General features: G+C 34.6%; 1 protein-coding gene across 3 annotated transcripts in view; it reads right to left on the reverse strand.

The window, feature by feature from the left end:
- The window catches only part of UBR3 (ubiquitin protein ligase E3 component n-recognin 3 (putative)), a 120,788-nt gene that overhangs the window by 67,662 nt on the left and 39,340 nt on the right, over positions 1 to 13,786 (reverse strand). For all 3 annotated transcript variants that reach the window (XR_774298.1, XM_010567016.1, XM_010567008.1), the window contains exons 11-21: positions 13,324 to 13,410; positions 12,654 to 12,719; positions 12,476 to 12,565; positions 11,480 to 11,608; positions 11,343 to 11,395; positions 10,540 to 10,673; positions 9,967 to 10,052; positions 8,457 to 8,598; positions 5,103 to 5,199; positions 4,168 to 4,309; positions 130 to 234 (exon numbers count right to left, since the gene is read on the reverse strand). Coding sequence is in view for 2 of the 3 variants with exons in the window: in XM_010567016.1 (XP_010565318.1) it covers positions 130 to 234; positions 4,168 to 4,309; positions 5,103 to 5,199; positions 8,457 to 8,598; positions 9,967 to 10,052; positions 10,540 to 10,673; positions 11,343 to 11,395; positions 11,480 to 11,608; positions 12,476 to 12,565; positions 12,654 to 12,719; positions 13,324 to 13,410 (1,131 nt within the window). In the remaining variant the exon portion in view is untranslated. The remainder of the gene's footprint in view (positions 1 to 129; positions 235 to 4,167; positions 4,310 to 5,102; positions 5,200 to 8,456; positions 8,599 to 9,966; positions 10,053 to 10,539; positions 10,674 to 11,342; positions 11,396 to 11,479; positions 11,609 to 12,475; positions 12,566 to 12,653; positions 12,720 to 13,323; positions 13,411 to 13,786) is intronic.

Raw genomic sequence — 13,786 nt, forward strand, 5'->3', positions numbered from 1 at the left:
CAAATAAAGATGTTTTGTTCTAATTCCGATGGTAAAATTATAATATTAATAAACATCTAATCTTAAAGAATATTGAATCATTAGACAATACTTTTATATTTTAATGAAAAAGATGGTATTTATTCTTACCTCTTCATCTGACTCTTGTTCTGGAGAATTTTCCAACCCCAGTTCAATCAAATACAAAACCATGCAAAGCACGTGTTCTGATAAATTCTGATGATCCATTAATATCTAGGCAGAAAAACAGACATTCACATCTTAGAAGGTTTTATCTTTGATACTCTCACAGTCTCTATTACAAAAAAACCCCAAAATCTGCCAAAAACCTGATGGACGTCTCTAATCTAAACTGGAAGGTAAAGAAAGTAGCCAGGAGTCTCATATGAAGAAGCTCAAGATACTACCTACAAATTCTATCTCTGAGCATGACTTTCCAGGTTAGCCACACTAGAAAAGGTAGAAGGTCTTGAGCCACATATGTGATTTTTGCCTGTGTTTTTTTTTTCTTAATTAGTCACTGTGCTCACTAGAGCTGTATCATGAGATACAAGTATCAGTTAAAAAGGAAGGATTTAACAGGCAGAACACCATAACAACACTTGCTACCCTAGTGTATTTTTGGTAGACACAGAGCACCAATTTTAGCATTTAAAATAGTTTTCTTTTTGTTGCACAATAAGACTTTCAAATTCCTATCATATGCATAAAAATACAGTTAGGAAAAAATTATTTTCAAGAGCAGTGAATTGCCTGTTCAAGTTCCTGGAACATCTACTCTGAAACATCAGCAAGATATTTTAAACTTCACTCTTGTTATGACTGAATGCTCCAACAAAATACCTGATTAGTGATTATACTATTGGATAAAAAAAAAAAAGTTCCAAGGAGGCCAGGAATAGTAAGAGTAGTAACATTAATATAGTTCTCCAATAACAGTAATGGAACACTACTACAAAATAAGTCATATAATTTTGGATGTGATGGATCAACAGGAGTGTTGTATTTAAAAGACAGGAAATCATTATTCCACTCAGCCTATTACAACTTCAATATATCTAAATATACTAAAAGAGTGTTCTGGGTAATACACTTTGGACACTTCAGTTTTTATTTAATTTAATTTTTTAGGATGATTAAAAATTATTCTGAGGTTTAGAAAAAACCTTTGAGCATCACAACAAAAGCAAAATTTAATTTTACATCTCTTTCCAGTCAAACAAACTTGTACTTTAAAATTGTTACTAGTTCAAGCTGCAATTTACTTTAACACCAAAGCACCAGGTAAAGCTGCACAGATACCACTGCTGTCAGCTACAACCAAAGAGCTGCACCTAGCCTTCCCTTCCTTTTTCACGTGATCAGTCACCATAAGGCCTCGTGAGATCCTAGTCCTATAAGCAATGCCTGGATAACTGGGAACACTAGAAGGGTTAACATTAATTTAGTTCACAACCACCTTCACATAATCTTTTTTAATTACAAATAATAAATAACCTTATCTTTAAATTAATAAATGCCCGTATCTTTCTTCTAACACAGCTTTCAATGCATTGAGAGAAAGAACCAGTGCTGCTGAAATTAAAAACCAGGACAACCTTCCTCTTGAGAACAGTCTGACTTAAAGGGAAGAAAATGGCAAGAACCTGCAAGTTACAAAAAAGTATATGAGAAAATATGTTTAAAATTTCATTGTAGACAGGCTACTATAGAAATGAATATTTTTAGACTGTAGCCTAGTAAAGTTTGAAATACAACTTGGTTTTGAATGGGCCAAATTTCCTAAGTAGATACACCCATTAGAAACATCAGAGAGAAGTTCTTAAAACAAATATTGTTTTACAATCGCTTTTCTAAACTATGTTTGAGCAGCTGATTTAATCAAACCCAATGAAATCTGAGATTACAGAGATTATTTAATTAAAAAGGGCACTCAGTATTACATTAATATGAAAACCAAGTGCAGTTGTACTAGTCAGAATAAAAAGTCATGTTGACTAACACTTCTGAAAAGTCAAATCATCAAATGTAGTTTACTGTTCTTCTGTAGGCAGTCCCAAAAGTCAAGAGATATAAAGGCTGTCATAAATTGGCAACATTTCACAAATAGACCAAATATCATTTAAGCCAACACATGGAATCAATCACTATGTAATTTCTACCATCCATAAAGCTGGTAGAAATGTGTTCAGTATCCCAGCTAAAACAGCAACGCAGAAATTTTAAGATTCTCAAGATTTAAGTCCTTGAAGCTTCTTAATGGAATAAAAGAAAAAAATTACCAAAAACCCCACTGAGCAAGGCAGTAAAAGATGATGTATTCCTTCCCTACATTCTCTGTTTTTGTTCCATGTCAAAATATTAATTTCATCTTATACATAATCCCAAGCTTCCCTTTTCATCAGCAGCCTTTCTGTAAGTTTCCTGTCTAGTACCTTCTCTAGGTATGCTCCTTCCCCAGTCTCTGCTACATACCACCACATTTCAGCCTTGTTCTTCACCCTGCAGTGATCAGGCAGCCCAGCCCCTGCAGCACGCCAGGGCTAAGCAGGGTTAAATATACTGCACACAGCAGCTTCTCTGACCAAAATGATGGAAATCCTTGGGGAACAAGGTACTGCCACTGCAGGCAAAGTTCTAATCAGCTCTGGTGTGGAGCATGCCTGGTCTGGGGCTTTCTTGGGACTTCAACAGTTAACAGAATAAAATAAACAACCACTGAACATGCACACAATGTAACTGCAATGTCTACAGTTTGGCTAAATTCAGAACCAGAATCTTGATAAAAAAAATGTTTAAAACATGGGAAAAGGGGACGTATTTTGTCCTTGCTCGAGTTTTGGAACCTCATGCCAGAACAGGCATTCAGCATGAAAAATGTCAGCCATGAGTTAAATTTTGGCAAGATAAGGAACGAGGTATCTGACAATGGAAAACCTTGACCAACCATTAGATGTTGTACTATTGAGCTTCCAAAAGTTTCATTCAATAGTCTCTGCACATGAAATTCAGTCTTCTCCATAACATGTCTCATTCTATTATGGGTAAGGAAGAATTAGTAGTAAACAGTCAACTTTTTATATTGTTAGATTTTTGAAATTGCACTAATTACATAGCAAAACTTATAGTTTACTGAGGTCATTAATTTGTAAGTAATATGAAGCTTTTGAGAAAAAGTACTTTTCTGTCATAAAGGTGAAATCTATTGAATGAATTCAGGTAAAATCTTAAGCCTTCACTCATCTTAATGGCATACTGACAACTTACATGATACTTCATTAGAGAAAGAAATCAGCTGAAACAACTGTGGGAATAAGCATGGCTCTCTGAATACCACACAGTTATTACTGTACTTAACAACAGATATTTTCTATTCAACAGAAGTTTAATAATGAAAAAATACAAGAGCTTTAGGGGAGCTGGGAGCACTTCAAAGAGCACAAAAGTGTGCCCAGGAAAAACACTACTCAATCAAACCACTGTCTATAGTCCCTCACGGGCCTCTGCAGCACACTGGTTTGAAAGCACTTTCCAAGTACAAAGACAAAATCAAAGTCCCATTTTCTGATGAACAAACTCTTCAAAAAAGGATGCACTTCTCTTAAAGAGGGCAGCCAACTACCAAAGACAAAATCAAATACAATTTAAAGGCATCAATTAGTCCTGAAAAACAAGTGCTGTAACATCATCAAAAATCAGAATATATCTAGGAAGTGATGTTAGAACCAACTGCAGTTATGAGACCTATTTGCCATTTAGGATCTAAAGCCATCACGGTTGCATATATTTGAACAGGCTTCTGATGCCTTAAAACTCTGCAGTGGGAGCCAAAGGAACACCACGCACACCACCATGCTCCATGAAACCACCACAGAGCAACAATTCAAATGGCAACTCTGATGGTTAGTGTTCCTCAGAGCAGGACTGCTCGTCCACTTGTGTACATCACTTAGTGTATGTGTATATGAAATAATAATTTGTGAAGTAATGAAAATGGTGGAAAAACATCATCATACTAGACCTAGAAGATAAAACAAAAATTTAAAAATTATATAAATTTGAACCTAACTACTGTAAATAATTTATTAAAAAAATCATGCTTCTAAGATCCCCTGTTCTAAAAAAGTGGAAGGAAAATACTGGACTTAATGAGATTTATGGCTGTACCTTGTAAAGAAGCGTGAACAGCACAATGTGCAGGGTTTTACAGTGTAAAAGCTTTATGAGACCTTTGTAACTTGGATGTAGTGGTGTTCTCTTCTTGTAAGGAGGCCATGGGTTCCCAGGGAATTTACCACTTTGCTTTAAACTGTTGAAACAAATAACACTTCTGTTAAACACCGCAATAATGTAGACAACTGATAGATAACTATCCCGCATTCTTTTTGTTTAGACCAACTTCAGAACTGATGAGCATTTCTATACCATTTAATTTACTTAAGCAGCATTCCAAAAATTGGTATGTATACGCAAACTGAATCCAGTCTTATTTTTCTCACTAAAAGACAGCCAAATTAAATTAGCTGAAATAAAAATGTATAAGGGTAAGAAACTGTTAAGGAATGGAATGTTAACGGACAGAATTAAGACCAAATCATCTTGCTTCTGAGAACTTAAAGGGGTGCCACAAGTATTTTTTCCTGTATTTAAATCAGAATTTAATTCACCTATGGTTTCTGTCATGGGTGAATACATAGAAAAATCCCATATTGTCTTCAATATAATTTCAAAACACAGAACACTGTAACAGTGTGCTTCATGTACCTAGAAGTAAAATAAAGAAAGCAGCCTTATGTATTTTTATTTAAGTAACTTGTAACTGATTTTTAAATATTAACTTTTGGTTAAGTATTTCACCTGTGATGACATTCACTACTTTGTGGCACTTCAGATGTATTTTTAAACATTTATGGAAGAGTAACAGACTAAGCTAACCGAAACCCTGATGCTGCCTGTAAATTTATAAACTGTTTACTCAAGGACAAATCTGAGGCCCGAAAACATTGATAACAAGATTAGCATTACCAGACAATGAAAACAAAATATTTACTGTGCAATGAGCAACAATATGATGTTACATTTCTAAAAATGATGCAACTTACAATGCTGTGTATCTGTCCATTGCAGACTGCACATCTCTACGGTAAACCGTTCGAAGTATTACCATGACAGGGTCAAATTCTTTATCCCAAACTTCAGCTGTTGTTTAAAGGAAGTCACATGTTAAAATTCTCATTACAGACCTTACAACTTATTCTGGATTCTCTTCATAACTAGCTTTAATTATGTAGTTTTCTATTATATAATAATTTCTTTGCAGCAAAGTACAGTAATTTTTACTAATAAAACTTAGTATACTAATAATTACTACTACTTATCAAAATAACAAAATTTCACCAAAAATATTTTTCTTAGTTCCAAACAAAAAAATTAACAATCTGTTAAGGCAATAGATCTTTTCTATTAACAAGCTTTATTTTAGTGTCTTCTAGCTTTCTCTTCCGTTATGTAATAGTTTACAATATGGGATAATAGATAAAAAGAAAAATCACATGTTTCTGTTAAAATAACAGTTGTAACATGCTGAAGAAAGTTTTTTAAAGGAAAACAATTTCAAATTCATTTTAAAATCTAAGCAAATGTACTTATCCAAGTGTAAGTATATGAAGGCAGCCCCCAAAACACCTTTTTCATACGCAGCTTGTTTTGCTCTTTTTAATTCCCAAATACATGTAAGAAAAGGCTTTAATTATTTTTCACTTGGTATTTGATAAGCACAAGCCCCTTGAAAATAGGAAGTAAAGACTGCAGAGCAGTTAGCAGGTTGGTGATATTTAATTATTAAGTGCAGTGAGCCAAATGACTATACCACCACAATTTTTTGTTCAGTCTCGCAAATGGCCAGGTTTCTTATCAAATAACATTTTTGATCAATCCTCTACAAACATGTCTTTGTTTTATAACTAATATCTATGCATTATTTTGGCATTAAAATCTTAGTTATTGCCATTTAATTTAGTAGCTCTAAAGTAACATCCAGAGTGGCTTTTCAGAGCAATCACAAACAGAAATGTCTAAACAGACTATAAATAAAGATATCCTATTTAACTGCTATTTTTTTTTCTATTTATGAGTTATTAAAATCAAAACTAAGTTTCCAACCTAAAGCCAAATGAAGCTGTTCATTCTATTAATTGTTTGTAAGTGTTTAGCTCCCACAACACAGCAATACGAAGACAAGAGTCAATGATCCCGTCAAAGGAAGAAGAAAACCAGTGGATACAGAATTTTAGCTCCACCAGCAGGCATAACACAACACAAGTGCTTACAACATTCTTTAAAGTTTTCACAGGCAAAAGCAGGCAGCTTCATTATGCTTTTGAGATTAATTTCCTCCAGGAGGGAAGACAAGTGGTCTATACTCCTATTAACCCCTACTAATGTTAACAGTCCTACAGATACCCTCATACATTGCTGAGAGAGAACACTTAGCATAGTTTCTACTATGTATGAAATAAGATCAAACTTAGCTTGCAAAAAATCAATTTTTTTCTGGACAGAGTTTACTACTGAAACACAGACCAAGCTTGTTTGGGCTGCTAATGCACAATGAGGAAAAAGGACTAAGTGAGGGAGCCAAACAGGGAGTATTAGAAATGCACACACAGCTCATCTTCAGCACATGAATCCACAGAGAACAAGAACTATGTCCTTTTTTTGGAAGTTGGTTTGGTTTTTTTTTAACCCATGGTTAATGGAAGCAAAATCTGGGGCTTCTATGATCATAAAGTAGATTTCCACACTCCCCGCCCTGCTCCCTAATTTAGGGAAATAAGGGATTAGGGGGAATGGATCTCAACATGACTTGCTTAAACTGTGACAGGCCACAAACTACAATTCTTAAAAGCAACTGGAATACTACCATTCTTTTTGAGAATCTATATAGTCTTATAAAGATTATAAACACTTAAAAGGCTATAGTACACAAGAAAACCATGATGGCTTTTATTCCTGCAGAAGCTCTTTCAGTTTTTTATTATACTTTAAGAAAAAGGGATTCTGCACAGTGTTACAAATTACTTCAGTATTCACTGCTATAGATGAGATACTTAAAAAAGCCCTTTAAAATAAACAATCTATTCCAGAGGTAAACTGTGTTAAAAAAAAAAACCAAACAACCCAAACACCATAATCTAGCATCAGATTCCCTAAACAGAAAGTGTTATAATTAAAAATACCATGATCCATTTTTTTTCCTTCACACTGTGTTATGGAAAAGACCAGCATGTCACAAGCTCCAGAAACCAGACATAAGGAAATGCAATTTACAGAACATCAAAATAAAGTTATTTTTAATACATAAGGTGTTAAACTGCTTAATTACACATAAGGAACCAGAATGAATCCAGTCTCAAAACTTTGGTTTCACAAAATCACTAGTTGTTAATTTGTACAAAAGAGCTTCACTGACTCATCAGTCTCCCACTACAAAGATTGGCAAACAAGTCAGTACAGTATTAGTTCCTGCATTAACGACAACAAAAAAAATCCACAAAAGAACACAGCCTACAAACCAAATGGCTTCAGAATTGTCAGACCCCAACCCCGCCAGTTCTCAAGAGAGGTACCCAGGGGAGGAAGGAGTTAATCCCTCTTCAGCTTTGCCACAAGCTGAAGCACAACCAGAGCACATGGAACATTTCAGATTCCTACAGGCTTATCTGCTCAGTGAGAGGAAACAGTAATGGAACACTCAGTTCTTAAATTCTTCCTCTCGTTTCATATACCAACACCATGTTGAGTCCAGTTTAGATGACAAGCTGGTCAGGTGAAGAAACTTATTTTTGCACTGTATGCATTGTAGAATTACAGAACAATATTCTATAACCAGTCTAATCTCAACTTTGTTCTAGACCCTCACTACTGACTGGAAGAATGTTACAGGCTACTAAGATAGTTAAGCAATATAAAAGAAATAATTATGTATCATGATATCTTGTGGAGAAACTCAAAGAAAAGGTCTTCACAACTGACACCTCATTAGTGCAAACAGTTCTAAACTCTACCGAACATACATCAGATTTTTTTAAATCACACGAATCATTAAGTATGCAGATCAATGAAATACAAATAACAATTTTTCAGTTCTCCATTTTTCCCTTGCTTTTTAAGGATACCTGATTAATATGAGAAGCCCATTTTCACTCTAGATCAAAATGGATTTATTAAAGACTTAACAGTATTTAGTAGTGCTCTTAAATATAAGCAATAGATGATAAAAAGTCAAGTTTTATGGGGCTTTGGTGGTGGTTTTGGGTTTGGTTTTTTGAGGGGGGGTGTGTGTTTTATCATTGCTTGGTGGGTTGTTTTTTGGGTTTTTTGTTAAAAAAAAAAACAAAACTCTAGTTAAGCATCTTACCACTGACTATGTTATACGAGGACACTGATTACCATACCTTTAGGTGTATACATTCCTTGTTGCATGGAACCTCCAGGTTCAAAGACAGGAGCTTTAAAATCAGCAACTGCTGACAAGACTGATTCAAAGCTTAAGCTTCCTGGAATAATACCACTTTTAGGATTGGGGTTTTCTGGAATGTAATGTTTGTGTTAAGGAAAGGAAAGTTAACTTAGTTGCAGGACACAGCGTTTTACTTCTCTCTTGATATTTGCAGTCACTCATTTCACAGGCTACATTTTGGCAGTGCTCTGTGTTTACCACAAGAGGTCTGTATGCTCCAGATGCTATGGAACAATAACTATAACTGAAGTGAATCCAAGCCTCCTAGCTAGGACATTAAACTTTTTAAAGCAAGACAATTACCTCTTGAGCCAAGCATGTAGCAAGTATTACATGAGAAATAAAAACTACTATCTGTAGCGTATGTAAAGTTTTTGTACTTGCCTTTATTTACTAACAATTTGGCTCTCTTCATAGCAAGAATATTTTGCATTTACAGCTAAGTGCAGAAAAAGCAAGTAAATAGCTTGGGATTCATAAACACAGTAAGTAATTCTCCGTCTTGGATTGGCTATTTCTCATGTTTGGTAGCAATACTAAATTGACCTACTGACATTACGCCAAATCACAAGTAGCAGTTACAAATAAGAAAACTTCTGCTTAGTGACAAGTGATTGCTTATACAAATGATTCACTTATTTTTACATAGTTAAGCGATTGAGTTACTAGGTCGTATCGTAATAATTAATAATACTTATTATATAGTTCTAACTTTCAATCTCTTCCTTTCCTATCTTTATAAATTCCTAACATTTTTTCTCAACGGCTATCCCTGGCTTGCAAGCTCTTTTGGGCAATCACCACAAACTATTTAATTTGCCTACATAGCCTAATACACTGATAGCGACAAAACCTGCATATCTGTATTCAGCTGTCTGGGGACATGAACCATATCACTGTGCAGAAAGACTTCCTAGAGTTTGCTATTCTTCAAGAAAGACACTTCTCCCCGTAACACATGCATTTCACTCTAATTTCAAAGCAGCATTCAGAGTTGCTATTATTTGCATTTTCAGCTATTGATAGCAAAAGCCAAAATAGTGTAAAGTGGCTTCTTTTTATACTGGCATAAAATTAGCAGTAATCAAAGGCTCAAATCCAGATAAAGGCGATGCTTCACTAAACTTTCTACAATGTCATTGGAAAACAGACTTTTCACTTCACACTAAAAGACTAATTTTTTAGTGTTAAAAAATAATAAAAAGAGCAGTTTGGCATCTTGTATCAAAACTGATTTAAAACTATTACAAAGTATTGCATATTTGGTAAGAAAAATCAAAGCTGGAGCAAATGCCTTTGCTGATAAGTATATGCAAACACACCTTTACACAATTTGTTACAATTATGTAAGCTGAAAACATGTTATTCAAGCTCCAAAATCCCACTACTACCCAGGTACCTGTCATTCTCATTCATGCACATTAGTTAGTATATTCCAAGGATATGAGATCCAATAATGAACTGTGTGTCCTGTCATTCATGCAGAGCTGGGCTACCATCTCTGCTCTGAGGATCTCATCATCTGTCATTCCTAGAACAATGAAATTTAAGAAGCCATTAAAATAGCATGATTTTAAAACAGACATTCAGCATATATTTGCCATGAAACTCAAGTTAAACTTGATATAAACATTAAGTCATGATACAGTGCTATAAAAATACAGCAAAAAAAGGGGGAGGAGGGGAGCCCCACAAATGTTATGAGAGACACAACCTCAGTCATAAAAGACAGGTACAAACTAAAACTGCTGTCTTTCAGAAGAAGATACAGAATCTTCATGTGATCACATACACAAATCACCTACTTCCACTAAAGCCATTTTTCTCCATTTTTATATATTATGTCTATTTTTGATTCATAAGGGATTAAAATTCAGTAATTGGCAAAAATGAAACCAAGCGTTGAATGCTTTAAGTTACTATATGGCTAATCAGCTTTATGGTAGCTACTAAATGTTGAATATAAATGAACAGGCATGTTATTTACATACAGGTATTCTTAAAGCAGTGCTTCTTACCCAAATGTAAACGAAGACTTAACAGAAGAACCAAAAACGTTAAGGCTCCTTCCAACATGGACCTTTCGTGCTCTGAATCAAGAACTGTATTTTGATGCTGTGATGCCATCGTTAAGAGATCTACCACCTTAAATCTACATGGCAAAGAGTAAAGTCAGAAACATCATTCTCCAACATTAAAACACCAATGTGAAATGTACTGATAAACTCAGGATACCATTCACAACAACCCAAAATGAATACAAAATGAAATGCATATAATGCAATAATATGCAAACATACATGAAAACACTCTTATTTTTAAATTTGTATTTTTATTTAACTATCTATGGAATATGCTATAGTAGTACTTACTCCACATGAAAACACCTTACATTTATGAACATATAAAAGCTAATGTCAATTAATTCGTTTTCAAATCCTGATTTTATTATGTGCAGAAAAGCACATAACCTTTCTGTGTCTCTTACTATTGCAGCTCTATTTATCTACTTCTTCAGGCTAGCATATCCTGAGAGCTTGCATATGAACACATGTAAAACTTAAAAAATCCTAAAGATGCTCAGAAAACAAATGTCTGAAGCTTCACTACTGCACTGTAAATCAAGAGGCGATCCTGTATAAAATCAAGGATATACCTCAAGATACCTCTTTCAGTAGAGCCCTTCGTAAATGTTAGTTTTGGCTAGGCAGAGTTGTACCACTGAAGATGTGTACCAGATATGCACCTTTTCTCTCACATGGCATAAATTAGTCAACAGCTAGAACAACACAGAACAAGAGCATTCATTTTTTAACCCCACCTTTCAAAAACGGAGGAAATAAAATAATCCGGGTCCAGCCTAGAGGCACAGACCTGTGGAAAGAGAATAAATTAATTTTATTCAGTAGTTTGTTTGTAAACAAGCACTGACTTGGCTTCTCAGAAAACATAACTTACTTGCAGCAGATAAATGTCAGGATCGATCATTGAATTGCAGAAATGAGACTGCACGTAAGTCATGGCCTGTCCTTTAATCTGGAGACCATTTCTAACCCACATGTTGCTGTGAATTTCAGAAAGACTTGCCTGTTCAGGGAAAATAAAATAAGAAGTTACAAACATTTCAGGGATATTCAGCTATTTGGTTCAACGTTAGCAGGTCATCAATATTATCACCCATATACATACATACACACTATACCTTTATATAAAAGTATACTTTATACTAATTTACTTCTCCTGGGGAGTGAGGAATGAAAAGGAACCACTGCAAGTTTATGAAACAGATACCATACTTTCATATAAGAGCATATTTCAGACAACAAAAGTGATCAAAGCCAATGAAGGGATTTATTTATGTATTTATTTATTAAAATCTTGAAAAGCACTCCAAAGATGAAGGCATCATGGTTAAAAAGAAGTTAGATATAAAAGCAGTGATTACAAATACTGTTCACTACCACTTACATACAAATAAATACAAATTAACAAATAAAAAAAATGTTGCAGGGTGCATCCATTCTTGAGCTCATTCTCAATTTAAAATATGGAATTTTCAGATTCAGGTTTCTTCTCAACTTGCACTCCATTGGTAGCTATTCCACAAACATGCAATTCCATGTTTTCAAAGGGTTGGTTCTTCCCACCCTTTTGAAGGTGCTATAGTGGCTATTACAATCATACTTCTCAGAGTATGGTAACTAATGTATCTGTAATTAATTTTGGAAACAGGAAGGGGAAAAAAAAAAAAAAGATAGTTTATCCTAACTACTCAGTATATTCTAGTTATTATTGTCACCTATTGCTTATTTTGGTGTTCCACAATTAAGCCATACTCCCCCTTGTCAAATACTTCTAAATATATTTAAATGGCTGTGGTTAGAAGAATCAGACAGCAACTATTTTCTGTTGTATATCTCTACATCTGCATCAGAGTCAGAAGTCTGCCCGTACCTGAATCTGAAGTGGGTGAATCATTAGTTTCATCAGCATCTCCTGATCTGGCAAGATAGTATCCAGATCTAGTTCTTGGCATTTGACAGCCTAGAAACAAAAGCAAGCACAAGTTGTACTGAACAATCACACTCAACAGGGAATTTCCATCTTCTGTGTGACTAAAACCTGTGCTTACCTTACTTAAAAACATGGCAAAGTAACGGTGCAGTGGCAAATGAAAAGTAACTTGGTTAGGAGCTGGCTGAAAGTAAAATAAAGATATTTTAATATCATATATTAAAAAAAAAAAACAAACGTACAAATATCTTTGTCACAACCACCAAGAACAGTATCTTGCATGTCTTCATTTGATGGACTTACTTTCCACTAACCTAGTATTACTTCACTCCCCTGTACTTTCTGGTGATTCAGAAATCTCCGTTATTCAGACAGCTGTAGTTAATCTCTTACTAAGCCCGCAGTAGCTAATGACACTGAATTGATTGAGAGTATTGCTTGCTAAGGTGGCAACGCTGCTCCCCACTACCATATCAGAAGGGGACTTCTGTTTTGCCATTGCTTCAGCTCTTCATTCAGCAGAATAGTAATACACCAACGGCACTGCTTTTAAGATTCATGTAGCTTAAGCTTGCACAAGCAAATCTAAATCACCAAAACTCTACAAATAAAGGACATAACGTTGCAACTATTAACTACAAACTCTAATTTCAGCAAGACAATCCTTTTTCCATCAGTACCTAGAATGATAATTTAATTTAAGAGGGGGTGGGGGAAGGGAGCATATCACCTTTGAAGTTTAATCAGATTTTCACAGTACTTTGCTTAAATTCACTAAGGATATTTACCTCATCTACAAAGTTGATAGCATCAAACCAGTCCTGAAGCGCTTCAAGGCAGTACCTGACAACATTTCGTGTATATTCCTGTGTTTCCTGCAGTAAGAGAAACCAGTGTACCACACAAGCCAAAACAATTTTAAGTAAGTGTCACTGTTTTCCTACTACATATTAATATGATTATTTCAAGAATATTTTTACAGTACATAATTTATGCCCTCCTCATATGGAAATTAGTAAGTATTAGGATAGTTTCATTGTTACTTTAAAAGATGACCATTTTAATGGTGAGAATTAAGGCACCTTCAGAATGGTCAGCTGGTCCTAGTGCCTACTGCTGTTTAATTTATTCATTTATTTTTACCAAAAATATAGAGATGTAAGCATATATATATATATATATATATATATAAAAAAGACTTTCCATGCAACCAAAAGGAATGGCTAATGTCCTGTAAGTTTGATCTACTGA

This window comes from Haliaeetus leucocephalus, unplaced genomic scaffold, assembly GCF_000737465.1.
Source record: "Haliaeetus leucocephalus isolate CR32 unplaced genomic scaffold, Haliaeetus_leucocephalus-4.0 Scaffold1, whole genome shotgun sequence".
Taxonomy (NCBI): domain Eukaryota; kingdom Metazoa; phylum Chordata; class Aves; order Accipitriformes; family Accipitridae; genus Haliaeetus; species Haliaeetus leucocephalus.